At 43.6% G+C, this 16,121-nt stretch overlaps 1 protein-coding gene across 1 annotated transcript in view; it reads right to left on the bottom strand.

Moving 5' to 3' along the window:
• Positions 1-16,121, bottom strand: part of CD81 (CD81 molecule) — a 79,242-nt gene that overhangs the window by 14,952 nt on the left and 48,169 nt on the right. The window contains exons 2-4 of the mRNA XM_073604710.1: positions 4,090-4,204; positions 925-1,022; positions 112-186 (exon numbers count right to left, since the gene is read on the bottom strand). Of these exons, the coding sequence (XP_073460811.1) occupies positions 112-186; positions 925-1,022; positions 4,090-4,204 (288 nt within the window). The remainder of the gene's footprint in view (positions 1-111; positions 187-924; positions 1,023-4,089; positions 4,205-16,121) is intronic.

The following is a 16,121-nucleotide window of genomic DNA, read 5'->3' as shown; positions in this document are numbered from 1 at the left end:
AATGGATTACTGTGCTTATGGTATGACTTTTTATTGAATAATACCTTATGGTACAAGAACAGATTGACACTAAACAGGGAACGTTTATTTTCAGTATAGCATTGCTCTTACCTGATCACGGTTTACGAAACCCCAGATTCCAGCAGCTACTTCACATGCAAATAGGATTACTAAGCAAGCGAAAAACTGTGGAAATACAATATGTAGGTTAGAAGAATAATATTAGATTATGTAGAATTACTAACAATGTCCCATGATTCTCATGAATTACAAAGCTTGAATTATAATTTGGCCTGAACCTTCCTCTGGCTCTATGCTGAATCCCCATAGAAATGTATGAAGAATCTTCCACTCCACAGACCGACAGGTCCCAGAAGTGGTTCAGACTGATTTAAAAGCACATTATGCTCACATTGCACTTACTCAGGGATACTCTTTAAACGAATATGATGGCTGTGTTTAAATGACAGGTACACTTTAAAAAGGCACACAGATCTATTAAGTGGATTAATAACTAAGAAGAGAGGAGAGAAGCTGACATCAGAGATACAAATCATCCTCTCAGTCTCCAGTGAGCTGCCCTGGATTTATACACAGTGTATGTACATGTCTGAGACCTCTGAGGATTTATCACCTTTCTGGCTGGAGCACTCTCCGTCCGGCTGGTAATAAGTGGATGGCCGTGTCTGGAATATGCCGAACCTATTAAACAAATTAATGCAGACGCTGCAGTGCCAGAGCAATCTCAGAGAGAGTCTGTTCTCCCCGGCAACACCTTCACTTAATATGGGGCACATTGTTTCTTTGCCTATTGTTGAAGCATTCTGCTTTGTTTTATGTCCACCTGCATACTGTTACTACCCTGTATGATACCAATAAAGCACCTTTGATTGTTAATATGGGGCAAATTTGACATTGACTTACTGTTCCCAGCAGACACTGCGATTCCTGAATGGCGCCATAACATCCTAGGAAACCTACAAACATCATGACGGCACCGACTGCGATGATTATATAGATACCTAGAAAAAAAAATAATAATGAATAGATGTTAGTGATGTAACGGAATTTGCGGCATGCTATACTGTTTGCTGTTATGCCAATAGCTGCACAAATAGTGGACCAATGACACAGACGTTTGGAGGAGTAGGCAGGGTCTGGTGTAAAAATCCGGGCGGTTTGATGCATATAGCAGCCCGTAGATTTGAATGGCTCTATGATCTTGTACTCGTGTAAACACTTATGCTTTTTTGCTTTGGCATTTACCCGTGCCCCGTGCGTGTGTGTAGGATGCATTCCGCCAAAGCGTTGCTTTCAGGAAATGCGTCATACCCAGGTAAACACAGATGTAAAAACGCATCAATCTCTACATGAGTGCAAGCGCATACAGCCATTCACCTCTATGGGCGGCTGTACACGCCACCTGTAGCTCCCCGTTCCTGGGAAAATGCTTGGATCTTCATGCAAGACCACGCCCGTACTGCAAAATGTGATTGAGGCCTAAGTCACATAGCCTTCAGGATGTTTATATGAGAAGCTACACTGCAGCACAGCTAAGCACACTCCAAGAGTTCCATTATAATGTATGGAAACCCCAACAATGAACCCCCCCTTTTTTTTCCTCTCCTTTGGTTCAAAGTGTTTTATTTTTATAAAAATACCTGAACCCAGCCTTCCCCCATATTTACATCACCAGTGTGTAGGATGGATCCGAAAAGCCCGGAAACAGCTGCCCACACATTAACTCCTTCCCCCCAGCCTGGGCCAGCCACTAACTAAAAACCATACTTCTGCAGGCAACCTGCCTACATGCTAAAAAAGTATAGTAGCAGGCAAAGAAATTGGGACTTTTTAGGTGCAAATCAATTGGAGAATATCAAATATAATATATAAAAAATTATTTTATTTTGAGGAGCAAAATAAGAATTTACACATTAAAAAATCAGGAAAGGGGGTAGATACAAAATGGCAAGTACAATTAATTACAGTCACAGTAACACAGCAATAAAATATAGACTTCCCAACATGTTACGCTCATTTGTCGGGCTTCCTCAGGGGACGCTGGTCACATACAGAGTACAGTGCCTTCTATCAAGAAACACATGCTAAAAAAGTAGTTGTCAACTTGTGAGGTACAGGGGGCCTCTGCTGTGATCCCCAACATTGCCAAGAGCTAAACATAATATTCCACATACAGTATGTAATGCTAGAGATGACTGTCAGAGACTGCAGACATACTAGAGAAAATGCTAGAGACCAGAACGGGGTGCAGCGGCACCGCCCCCCAATACATGCACCCCCACCCCTATCTACATGCAGGGCGCCGGACGCATGGATTTCAACTGGGGTTTTTTTTTTTTTTTAAGTACGTGCTTTGAGCCTGAGGCTCCAATTGGCTTAAAAAAAGGGTGGGCTCGTGGCGCAAAGCACTGCACCCTGAGCCCACCCAGTTGTGTGACAATAGCGAATTAATATTCACTATTGTCTTCCTGATTCTCTTCCTGGCCAATCAGGAATCGGGTCCTGAGACCAATCAGGTCCCAGGACCCACTTGCTGTTCGGCCGAGAGGAGAAGAAATGGCCCTGGAGTGAGGAGCGAGATCCCTGTCATCTGCCTCCTAAGGTAAGGAGGCCTCTGACCATCCATCTCCTGAAGGAGGGGCAGTTGATTGCCATCTTCCTGTCCATCTCCCGTTGGGGAGGTTCGGTGAAAAGCCGCCTTTCCGTCTGTCTCCTGTGACGGGGTGGGGTGGTGTTGTTAGTTTGCCCCCCCCTCCCAAAATATTGAGCACCACTGGGGATTTTTTATACAAAGCTAATAGAGGTTATTGCTATTATCCTTTTAGAAATAAATGATCCAACTACAGACTCTTGGGCCCGAGGGCCACACAAACAAGTATCTAAGGGCCACATATGGCCCTTGGGTCACAAGTTGGTCACCAGGGTGCTGAAGGATTTGTGTATCTGTCATTTCCATGATTCCTACACCTGAGCCATACAGTACTGCCAGGAGCTGTCTGGCTCTCCACCCCCCTTTTTTTCTGACAGCTCAGACAAGCTTTTTAAATTCTGGACTTTGAATGGACCTAGAGAAGAGAAACTGCAGATAAACAGGTACAACTTATGGTGGAGGATTTGTTTAATCTCTGTGTATCGCCTGAGCCCAGTCACTTCACTGGGTATATGTAAGGCCCCTTTCACACGGGCTTTCCAATCAGGTCCTTCTGTCAGTTTTTCAGACGAACCGGATCTCCATTCACTCCTATGGGGCGGCAGATGTCAGCGGTGACATGTCTGCTGACACCCACTGCTATCCGATCCTGTCTATGAAAGACAGACGGATGGTGACCCTATTTTCCATCCGTCTGGAAGATCGGATGAAAATGGACAGGCGGCCTGTTTTCATCCGATCTCTGCACAGTGAGCGGAGACGGACCTGTCATCTTCCTGCTCAGTGGGGATCAGCGGAACGATCCCCCCGCTGAGCAAAGCAGAATCCGCCGGGTGGACCGCTTGTGTGAATGATCTACTTGCAATTTGATAGTTTCAAATTGCATGACAAGTCCCATCCTATTGCCCACAATGGAAACAGTCAAATATGTGCGACTGCAACTCCATCAGAGTCGCACCGATTTTTAAAATAGTTCCTGCACTACTTTTTGCAAGTTCAGGTGCGACTTGCATAGACATCTATACATGAAGTTGTACAGATGTCTTCCAAGTCGCACCTGAAGTCGCACTGACATGCGACTTTGAAATTGTGCAAATTCAAGTGGAGTCGCACGATTTTGAAGTCGGATTCAGTGTGACCAAAAACGAAATCAGTTGTGGGGAACTGCGGCTCTGCAGCTGCTGTAGAACTACATTTCCCATGAGGCATTGCAAGGCTGGCAGTTACAAGCACAACTCCCAGAGGCAGATGCATGATGGGACTAGTAGTTCCTTAACATCTGGAGAGCCGCAGTTGCCCACTCATGCTTTAAATGAATAAACAACGGCATCAAATGGTGCTTTTACACTTGTCTGAAGTTCCAAAAGTGAGAAATTTGACAGCCACCCAATGGAAAGATGGAAAAAAAAATCACTCACCAATGTAAAAGGTCGCTGGAACCTGCTTGTCCCCAATTTGCTGGATCAGGATGTTAGAAGTCTTGGGCTCATGTCGAAGCCACAGCGCTACGCCAAGGATCACCCCGCCTGCCAACTAAAGAAGAATTTGTAAATGATTAAAAAAGGAAAGAAGTGAACATAAAGTAGTATGACATTAATCAGAAGTTAGAAATGCCTTTATAAAGCACGGCATACACAATGGAGTTGTTAAAAACATTTATCTATCTGACAGCAGCACTAATGTCGTCCTGAATACAACGCCATCACAACACATCAAAACTGCGTTCAGTGACACCATCCAATGAGGCCAATAAATACACATGCCAAATATGCACTTACTTCACCCATTGTATATACTTCACACTGACACTGATACAAATAGTGTTTGGGTGAGGCAGATGACTCTTAAGGGGCCATGGCAGTTACACAATCTGACCTGTAAAATCTTCCACCAAAAACATAAGACAACGTTTAAAGGCGTGAGGACAAATAATTCAATTTTAGTCTCATCTGACCACCCTAAATGCACCTTAAAGGTTCTGAGGCCACATGGAAAAAGGTGTTATGGTCAAATGAGACTAACATTGAATTATTTGGCCTCAACACCAAATATGTCTGGTGGAAATCCAATACAGCTCACCATCTAAATAACATCATTGCTACAGTAAAGCATGGAGGTTGTAATATCATGTAATGGGGGTGTTGCTGTGCAGCAACGACTGGAGCACTTGTCAGGATAGAAGGAAAAATGGGTGGGGCAAAATACCATCAAATTCTTGAGGAATATCTGCTGCCCTCTGACAGAAAGATATCAATGGGAAGAAGGTTTACCTTTCAACATGACAATGACCCAAAGCACAAACCAAAAATGACCACACAGTGGTAGAAGGAGAAAAAGGTGAATGTCCTTGCATGGCTTAGTCAGAGCCCAGACTTAAATCCCATTAAAAATCTGTGGAATGACTTGAAGACTGCAGTTCACAAACGGTCACCAACAAATTTAAAGGAGTTGTAAAGTCAGAAGGTTTTTTTATCTTAATGCATTCTATGTATTGTACCTATACAGTATGTACCTGTATGTAAAGTGGTTGTAAACTCTGTTATACCACTTGTACCTACAGGTAAGCCTATAATAAGGCTTACGTTAAGTAAGTACTGTAAATGTATCTTAAACTTGCACAGTTCAGGAGATATTTACTATATACGCTGCTGCCGACGTCATCGGTGCATTCTAGAGTTGCCACCTTTTCGTCAAGTCAAACCCGAACACTTTAGCGGCGCACAGCAATTTTTTTTAATAGTATAAACTATACATATATTTCGATAATAAATAACATTTCTAATCATATGAAGTTAATAACAAGAGTCCCCCTTTACATCTGAATCCACAGAGTCCCCCTTTATAGTTAAATCTGCAGAATTCTCCTTTTACATCTGAACTCGCAGAGTTCCCTTACACTGTAAGTAGGGACTCTGCAGACTCTGATGTAAGGGAGAACTCTGGGGACTCTAACCTAAGGGATGCTCTGGGAACCCTGATTTAGGGGGGAACACTGACAACTTTGATGTACGGAAAGGACTCTGATGTAAGGGGGAACACTGTGGCCTCTGGTGTAAAGGGGAACTGTGATATAAGGGGTGCTCTGAGAACCCTGATTTATCTTAGTGTCTCACTCAGAGGCAGGAGAGAGAAGGGGGAGACTTCAGTCACAGACAGGGATGGATGGTGAGCTCACTCACCCCTTGGCAGTCGGCACCTCTCATCCAGATGTATCTGAGTGCTGCTGGAATTTTAATTTCTGGCCTCTTCTTTCCTTTTCTGAGGAAAAGCGCCAGAGGTTGAAGTGTGGGCAGACACAGAGGGGTGGGGCGGGAGGAAGAGGAGCAGATCGAGCCCTCTCTCCTCTCCTGTGTGTGTGTGTGTAGGGGGGGGGGTAAATGTTAGGTTAGTGCCAACTTTGGGCAGTGTGAAAGAGAGTATAACAGACACTCTCAGCTGAGACAACTGCAGCCAGAAACCCTGCTGGGAAGTCATAGTCCGGTCTGAATAATGTGTCCGGGTTTGAGGCAGTCTGGAACCCGGACACATGATTCCAAACGAGAACTGTCCGGGTAAATCCCGGACAGGTGGTAACCCTAGCGCATGCGCACTGCAGAAACGGTCCGCTGGTGCCATTTTTCTCAGGGCCTGTGCCATGACCGGCGGCTCCCGCACGCATGCGCTGGAGTAACAACATTGCGGCTGCAGCCAATCACAGCGCCGGAGCCCACGAACCCAGGAGTAACTCGGATGAAAGACGTCGGCCGTGGGAGCGGAGTGCAGATGGCACTGCAAGGCATCATTCTAAGGTAAGTATTTCATAATGAGCAATGCCTTTGTCTTGCAGGGTTCTTTTTTTTTTTTTTTTTTTTTCGGAGGTTTACAACCTCTTTGAAATAAAAAGCCTTCTGAGTGCAGAAGCCCCCCTAACACTTACCTGAGCCCCATCTAGATCCAGCGATGTGTGCCTCGGCCGTCCAAGATTGGCTGAGACACAACAGTGGCGCCATTGGCTCCCGCTGCTGTCAATCAACATCAGTTAGCCAATGAGGAGATAGGGGGTGGGGCCAAATCACACCTCCATGTCTAAATGGAGCTGCTTGCCGTGGGGGCACTGGGCAGGAGGCCGAGAAGTGGAGGATCGGAGCTGCTCTGTGCAAAACCACTGCACAGAGCAGGTAAGTATAACGCGTTTGTTATTTCAAAGAAAGAAAAAAAAAAAAAAAAAACAAGACTTTAGCATCACTTTAAAGCGGGATTCCGTCATTAAAAAAAAAAATGTAAAAGTCAGCAGATACAAACACTGTAGCTGCTGACTTTAAATAAGTACTTACCTGTCCCAGGTGCCCGCGATGTTGGCCGCCCGAGGCCGACCCGTTCCTCGGCTCTCGGGTCCCGGCACCGCCATCCTAAGTAAGGGAAACAGGCAGTGGAGCCTTGCGGCTTCACTGCCAGTTTCCTACTGCGCGAGTGGCGCGGCGTTTTGTGAATGGGACGCGATGTGTTGTGGGACACACACAGTTCCCATAACACACCGCGCCCCATTCCCCAGAAGACAACGTGGGGAGCAGAAGACTGAAGATCACCGTGGTGTAGGAAGAGGCAGATTAGGAAGACTGCCTAGCAACAGCCATTTCACGTAAGTAAAAAAAATTTTTTTTTTCTTTTCCTCCATTTTTTAAGGTATTTTTTGGTGCATTTTTTTTTCAGGGTGGACTTCCACTTTAACTAAATTGGAGCAGTTCTGCAAAGAAGAGTGGGCAAATATTGCAAAGTCTAGATGTGCAAAGTTAGTAGAGACATATCCCAACAGACTAAAGGCTGTAATTAACCACTTCAGGAGAATTTACCCCCTTAATGACCAGGCCAATTTTTGCAAATACGGCACTGCGTTGCTTCAACTGACAATTGCACGGTCGTGTGACGTTGTACCCAAACTAAACTGATGTCCTTTTTTCCCCACATATAGAGATTTCTTTTGGTTGTATTTCATCACCTCTGAGGTTTTTATTTTTTGCGCTATAAACAACTGACACTTAAAGGTTGCAGAAAAAGTATTTTACTGATCTGACTGCAATAAACTGAAATCTGATTGGTTAATACTGCACTTTGCACATTATTTTTTTTTTTTTTTATATATGTATACTTTACTGGAAAAATGTCACTATTGAGTAGTGTGGTGGGCTGTAGGGTGACAGAGGGAGCTGTAACCTCTCTGTTTAGGGTCAGGAGGGGCAGCCTTCTGTTTTACTGACTCAGATCCTTTTTCCGAAGGAAGGAAGCTCCATGTGAATGTGTTTTAAAGAAGTTAAGAAATGCAGGGTCATACTTAGCAGAAGCAGGAAGATAAGGGCATGGGGTCAGACAGAAGGAGCCTTTTCTATAGAGGACTAAAAAGAAGGAAGCAACAGATCACAGCGCTATAACCCCGGGAACAGGCTTCATCTTAATTTAGAACATAACTCTATTTTCTGCTATAATATCCAGCATCCAGTTTGCTGCCAGAAACCAAAATGACAACTGATAACACAATATGTGTTATCAACAAGGGACTATTTTTAAAGAACTCCGGCTAAGCATTATGTGAATGTAAACAAGCTTCATGAAGTCACAAATAACAAAAAATAAAATAAAAAATGGAGTCCAATTTCTTAAAAAATAAAAGGAAAAAACTAATTTTTTTTTAATTAAAAAAAAAAAATGAAGCCCAAATTCTTGCAAAAAAAAAAAAAAAAAGGAAGAGAAAAAAAAACAAAAAACAAGATTACACACCAATGTGCTGCTGTAATGCGCAAAGCATTTACTTTATTTTTGTAACACAGGGCACCACAATGCATGGTAGGTAGAACTGCAGGATTCTGGATAAAATGAGAATTGCAATTTTTTTGCTTAGAATAAAGATCATGATTCTCGGTGTAAAATCATCTTTCACATTATATAAAAAAATTGGGCTAACTTCACTGTTTCGTTTTTTTTTTTTAATTCATTGAAGTGTACAGTATTTTTTCTCAAAAAATTGCGCTTGAAAGACCGCTGCGCAAATACAGAGTGACATAATATATTGCAAGGACCGCCATTTTATTCTCTAGGGTCTCTGCTAAATATATATATATATATATATATATATATATATATATATAATGTTTGGGGGTCCTAAGTCATTTTCTAGGAGAAAATACTGATTTTAACTTGTAGGCAACAAATGTCAGAAAAAGGTTTAGTCTTTAAGTGGTTAAACTGATCTAAAAGAACTAAATGTTACAATGTTTCGTGAGCAGAGAACGGCTCTGCACTTGTTACATGAATGAATCGTGGAAATGTCAGATTAAGATCATGACGGGGGTTGAATGGAGATCGTGATTTTTGAACGATTAATTGTGCAGTTCTAATGGTAGGGTAGTGCATTACAATGTGTTGCGGTGTGCTGCAATGCACAATCATTGGCAAATTGCAGGGATGAATGGCACCACAGCACAACGCACAACTTGCATGTTTTTTGACTATTGCGAACACGCTTGTTCCCAAAGCGCAAAGATGTGAACAGAGTCTTAGGTCCTGATTAACTGGCATGTCCAAAGTCCGGCCCACGGGCCAATTGCAGCCCGCATTCCGGTTTAATGTGGCCCCCCTGGTAATTTGGCCACAAAAGATATATACTGTATTTATTGGAGCTGCCTCAGAGGGGACAGGGAGGGGGAGGGACGAGCGCCGTCAGATTACATACAGGAGTATCTCCTGTTTACTCAGCGGTGTCTGTAATAGGAAGTCCCGTCTCCCAGGCTGCCATTGGATGACTGTTCTGTCTATCATAGGAGGTGGGACTTTGTATTAAAGAGGTCGTTGTGTAAACAGGAGATTCTCCTGTATGTAATCTGTTGGCACTCGCCCCACCCCCCTCCCTGTCACCTCTGAGGCTGCAGATGGGCATCAATCAGGCTGCACTTATGGCAATGGTAAGACTGCATTCATGGCATATGTGAGGCTGCATTCATGGCAATGGTAAGGCTGCATTCATGGCAATGGTAAGGCTGCATTCATGGCATATGTGAGGCTGCATTCATGGCAATGGTGAAGCTGCAGGTGGGCACTGATTAGGCTGCATTGATGGGCACTGGTCCTTATTTTGCTTCACAGTTCTTTATATAAAATGTAAGTTTTTTCCTGAAACTTCCCTCTTAAAGTGAAGGTGCGTGTTATATGCCGATAAATATGGTATATCCAAATAACACGCCCGAGCTCAGTCCTGAGCGGCGCTCAGGGATTCGTTGGGGCGACAAAATATATATATATATATCTCCAAATAACACGCCCAAGTTCATCTCTTCACCACACACAGCCACGAAGGCAAGAGAATTCTTGCTGGGCCGTGTATTAGTGCTCAGACTAACACACTTAGACCGAATTCAAAGAATGTCAGGTGAAATGGTCGGCCCTCATGCGTGTTCACTTCATCAAATCTGGCCCTCTTTGAAAAAAGTTTGGACACCCTTGGTACAGAATAGGAATAATGGCCATTACTCTTGGACCATTCCGCTGCCTTTGATACAGTTGATCACCCCCTGCTCCTCAAAAAAGTCAATTTGCTTGGTCTCCATGGCTGTGCTCTCCGTTGGTTCTGCACTTTCAGTGTCACTTACAAATCTATTTCCTCCTCTCCAACACCTCTTACCATTGGGGTCCCCCAAGGTTCTGTCCTTGGACCTCTACTACACCTCTTCCCTGGGTCAGCCTCCCATGGCTTCCACTACCATTTATATGCCGATGACACCCAAATCTATCTCTCTACCCCTCAGCTCACCCCATCAATCTCCTCACACATCACTGATTTACTAACAGACATACCAGCCTGGATGTCAATCCACTTCCTCAAACTGAATCTATCTAAAACCGAGTTCTTAATATTTCCTCCCCCACGTGCCTCTTCACCTGACTTCTCTGTCAAGATCAATGGCACATCTATCAGTCCGTCCCCACATGCCAGGGTGCTAGGGGTAACCCTAAACTCTGAACTGTCCTTTCAGGCCCACATTCAATCCCTGTCCAAATCATGCCGCCTTAGCCTCTGCAACATCTCTAGAATACGCCCCTTTTTAACCAATGACACCACCGAGCTTCTAATTCACTCCCTGGTTATCTCTCGCCTTGACTACTGCAACTCCCTCCTCATTGGATTACCTTTACATACACTATCCCCCCTTCAGTCCATCATGAATGCAAGACTCATCCACCTTACCAACCGCTCAGTGTCCTCCACCCCTCTCTGCCAATCCCTGCACTGACTTCCACCCACTCAACGAATAAAATTCAAAGTACTAACAATAATTTACAAAGCCGTCCACAACTCTGCCCCCAGCTACATCACTAACCTAGTCTAAAAACATAAACTAAGCCGCTCTCTTCGGTCCTTCCAAGACCTCCCGCTCTATAGTTCCCTTGTCACCTCCTCCCATGCTAGCCTCCAGGATTTCTCCAGAGCTTCTCCCATTGAACTCCCTACCCCAATCTGTCCGACTGTCCCCTAATCTATCCATTTTTAGACGATCCCTGAAAACCCTTCACTTTAAAGAAGCTTATCTTGCTTCTAACTAATACACTGTTTTACTTTCTCCATCAGATCATCCCCCACAGCTATTACCTTTTGTATCAATTGATCCTCTCTCCTAGATTGTAAGCTCTAGCGACCAGGGCCCTCTGATTCCTCTTGTAGCAAATTGTAATGTCTGCCTTTATTTTGTTAAACGCTGCGCAAACTGTTGGCGCTATATAAATCCTGTATAATAATAATAATAATAATGATTGACTAGGTTTGGCTTGGTCATAGGGCTTTTGATCTTTGCATAAATGTCTAATGCTGTCAATAGACGAAGCGATTTGGTTTCCTGCAACCACAGGTTGCAGGAAAGAAAATCACTCAATTCTCCCATCAACACAGTCAGTGTCGATGCGGGAATCCCTCCCAGGGAGATATTGTGTTCTCCCAGCGGGGGAAGCTGTCCAAGCCAGGAGAACAAAGTGATTACTGCTAGCAGCCATAATAGCTGCTGACAATAATCGCATGTAAAATCCGACCATTGATCGATCAATCAACTTGGGTACAATAAGGCCGCGTAGCGACGATCGGACATTCCGACAACAAAATCCTGGATTTTTTTCCGACGGATGTTGGCTCAAACTTGTCTTGCATACACGCGGTCGAACAAATGATGTCAGAAATTCCGATCGCCAAGAACGCGGTGATGTACAACACGTACAACGAGCCGAGAAAAATTAGGTTCAATAGCCAGTGCGGCTCTTCTGCTTGATTCCGAGCACGCGTGGAATTTTGTGCGTCGGAATTGTGTACACGCGATCGGAATTTAAGACAACGGATTTTGTTGTCGGAAAATTTTAGGTCCAGCTTTCAAATTTTTGTTTTTGGAAATTCCGACAACAAATGTCCGATGGAGCCTACACACGGTCGGAATTTCCGACAACAAGCTCCCATCGAACATTTGTTGTCGGAAATTCCGGCCATGTGAACGCGGCATAAGCCTGTCCATACATGATTAAAATCTTGGCCGGTCTATGCTGAACTGGATGAGATTCAAACAGTCTATGGCCGGATTAACTTTCATTCACTAAACGCGTGTTTCAGAGTATGTGTTCCCAGGATTCTAAGTAGCACATATGCAATGATTTTACGAGTCGGGTTAGGAAGGGGATCACTCCAATGCAGAAACAAACCTAAAAATCCTATTTAGCCGTTTGGGGAAGTTTTTGTATCTCTGTGGAGTTCATAGTGCTGTCCGTATCCTTAGATTCTTGCTCACTTCCTGTCCCAGTGACCCTGTGGTTGTGGTGTCTCCAGGACAGGAAGTGAACAGAAATCTGGGAACAGGTAATATTAAAACCCTAACAGACATTCTAAACCTCTTCCCCTTTGTTCAAGACTAAAAACAGGCACCCATCTGAATGCTAACATTACAGCTGTTTGGTCTACACTGATGTTCAGCATTTGTTACCATATGACTGCACATGAGTTGGAAACACCTGAGTGAAATGTTATTGTTTTTTTCTTGTTTTGTTTTAATCTTGTTACCACTCTAGGTTGCACTTCCCTTTCTGTTTCTTTTTTTACATAGAATGGGTTTAAGTCCTTGATCAGACAATTTAAAGGGGCAGCTGCACAGATCCTGGCTGGAGGTTTTTCTTTATACTGGCATTGAGAATCCCTTATAAATTAGTGTGGGTGAGTCGCCATATAGCACCGCATTACATCTTACAAAACAAAATAGAAAAATAAATATCTGGACTTTTCAGGTGCTGTATACCAGATAATAGAACTTACATTAAAAGTTCATTAGTAGAAAATTGTGTTTAAAATACTGTATCCATATAAAATCATATACAGTCATGACACATTTCTTGTAGCCCTTGACTCCATAGCGGTATTGAGATGATAATTCCCAACATGTTTCGTCCACTGGGGGACTGGACTAATGGTTATGACACCTTATCAAAAAAAAACAAATGATAAATATTTATAGCCAATGTAGCATTACAAATGATTTTTACATATATTTTCAATGATGTTGATCCATCAAGCTGACCCCGTGATAAGTCATATATAGCTTGGGTATTTGTAAACTATTCAATAGACATTCCCAATGGTGTCAATCAAAAGGAACTATCTGTGACCACAGGCGGCATATAGAAAGAAAAAAATGATTTCTAATTTCAAATAATAGCAAAGATTGAGAATCCCTTGCTGACTGGATACAGAGGGGGGAAATTTAGTTTGTTCTTCTTAACATTACAACTTGGCAGGGCTGTGCACGTACTGCGACTGCAGTGTTTTGCTTTGCGGCTTTTTTAACTCAGGCTGCACCTGTCAAACTCACCCATTGAGTTCCACAGGAGCACCCCACAACTATGACCAAACAGCGGGAGGAAGCGGGATCGCCTCCTAATCACCTGTCAACCGCTGCTTTACCACCCTCTCATAAGTGATCCACTGCACGTCGCTTTTATGGGGGGGCGGTAAGCACTGCTGCCAACTTTTTTTTTTTTTAAAAGTGTTGTTATACTTGATATTTTAGAAGGACTGATCTCAAAAAATGTTAGTTAAGCATCACTTTAACAAAAGAGAACTCCCAGCTCAACTCACCAGCCAATCTGCAACCAACCGAATTGTCTTGTCTAACAGTTTGCTTTAAAATTAGGGGTTTAGTGTGCACAAATTTTCAAATACATGCGTAAGCTACAGAGCCGCTCCAAGGCACTACGATATTTCTGTAATCTTAAGACCCCTTCCACACTGGGGCGTTTTTTTAGGCATTTTTGGGCTAAAAATAGCGCTTTTAAAACACCTCCCATGCAGTCCCAGTGTAAAAGCCCGAGTGCCTTCACACTAGGGTTGCTGCGTTGGCAGGACGTTAAAAAAAGTCCTGCAAGCAGCATCTTTGGAGCAATGAAATGAATGGGCACCGCTGATGAAGCACCTGCAAAGCGCTTCAGCAGCAGCGCTACACGGGCGCATTTAACCCTTTATTCAGGGATAAAAGCACCTCGCTAGAGGCCGAATAGCGCTGCTAAAATGGCGGTAAAGTGCTGCTAAAACTAGCGGTGTTTTATTGTCAACGCCCGCCTGCACCAGTGTGAAAGTAGCCTTATGCCGCGTACACATGAGCGGAATGTCCGACAGAAAAAGTCAGACAGAAGCTTTTCATCGTATATTCTGATCGTGTGTGTGTGCCTCATCGGACTTTTTTTTTAGAAAATTCTGATGGACCTAGAAATGGAACATGTTCTAAATATTTTTGACGGAACCAATTCCTATCGGGAAACCGATCGTCTGTATGCTGTTCCGACGGACCAAAAACGACGCATGCTCTGAAGCAAGTACGAGATGGAAGCTATTCGCTACTGGCTATTGAACGTCCTTTTTCTAGTCCCGTCGTACGTGTTGTACGTCACCGCGTTCTGGACGGTCGGACTTTGGTATGACCGTGTGTAGGCAAGACCGCTTGAATGGAATTCCGTCGGAGAAACCTTCGGAGTTTATTCCGACGCCAAAACCGGTCGTGTGTACAGGGCATAACTCTTTTAAATTTATGAGAGCCTCCATAGTAGAAATACATGCATTATAATGGATAGATAGAGGGCAGGTGAGCCTGGAAGAAGCCCAACCCTCCTTGACCACTTCAGCCCCGGAAGGTTTTACCCCCTTAATAACCACACCATTTTTTGCAATATGGCACTGCTTTATTTTAACTGATAATTGCGCGATCCTGCGACGTTGTACCCAAACAAAATTTCCTTTTTTCCCCACAAATAGAGCTTTCTTTTGGTAGTATTTGATCACCTCTGCGGTTTTTATTTTTTGAACTATAAACAAAAAAAGAGCGACAATTTTGAAAAAAAAAAAAAAAACAACCAATATTTTTTACTTTGTGCTATCATAAATATCCAATAAAAAAAAATATTCATCAGTTTAGGCCAATATATAAACTTCTATATATTTTAGGTAAAAAAAAAAAATATTCATCAGTTTAGGCCAATATATAAACTTCTATATATTTTTGGTAAAACAAAAAAAAAAAAATTGCAATAAGCGTATATTGATTGGTTTTCGCAAAAGTTATAGCGTCTACAAAATAGGGGATAGATTTATGGCACTTTTATTATTCTTCTTTTTTCTTTACTAGTAATGGAATCAGCAATTTTTAGTGTGACTGCGACATTGCGGCGGACAGATTAGATACTATTGACACTTTTTTAGGAAAAGTGACATTATCACAGTGATCAGAGCTAAAAATATGCACTGAACACTGTATAAATGACACTGGCAGGGAAGGGGTTAACACTAGGGGGTGATCAAGGGGTTAAGTGTGTCCTAGGGAGGTGCTTTCCAACTGTGGGGGAGAGTGGACTGACTGGGAGTACAGAGAGATCGCTGTTCCTGATCACCAGGAATAGACGATCTCTCTGTACACCCCTGTCAGAAAGGGGATCTGCTTTGTTTACATAGGCAGATTCTTGTTCTGCCTCTCTGAGGAGCGATCGCCGGTGGTTGGCGGACATCATGGCCGGCGGACCTGCGCATTGGCCCCCCCGCCGTGCAGTGCCCTCAGTGTCTCGTGCACGAAGCAACATACGGGTACATCATTTTGCGCAATAGGGCTGCCCTGCTGCAGTTTATATGTGGTAGGCAGTCCTTAAAGAGGAGGTCCACTTAAACAAAAAATATTAAAAGCCAGCAGCTACAAATACTGCAGCTGCTGACTTTTAATAAATGGACACTTACCTGTCAAGGGTGCCCGCGATGTCGGCAGCCCAAGCTGATCGATCGCTCGTCTCTCGGCTGCCCCCACCGCCATCCTCAGTCAGGAAATCAGGAAGTGAATCGTTGCGGCTTCACTGCCCGGTTCCCTACTGCGCATGCGCGAGTCGCTCTGCGCGTGTACACTAGTCCCCGTTGTGTTGTGGGAAC

The sequence above is a fragment of the Aquarana catesbeiana genome, linkage group LG11 (genome assembly GCF_042186555.1).
Source record: "Aquarana catesbeiana isolate 2022-GZ linkage group LG11, ASM4218655v1, whole genome shotgun sequence".
Lineage (NCBI taxonomy): Eukaryota > Metazoa > Chordata > Amphibia > Anura > Ranidae > Aquarana > Aquarana catesbeiana.
The sequence above is the reverse complement of the archived record's forward strand: the minus strand, read 5'-3'. Positions and strand labels throughout refer to the sequence as shown.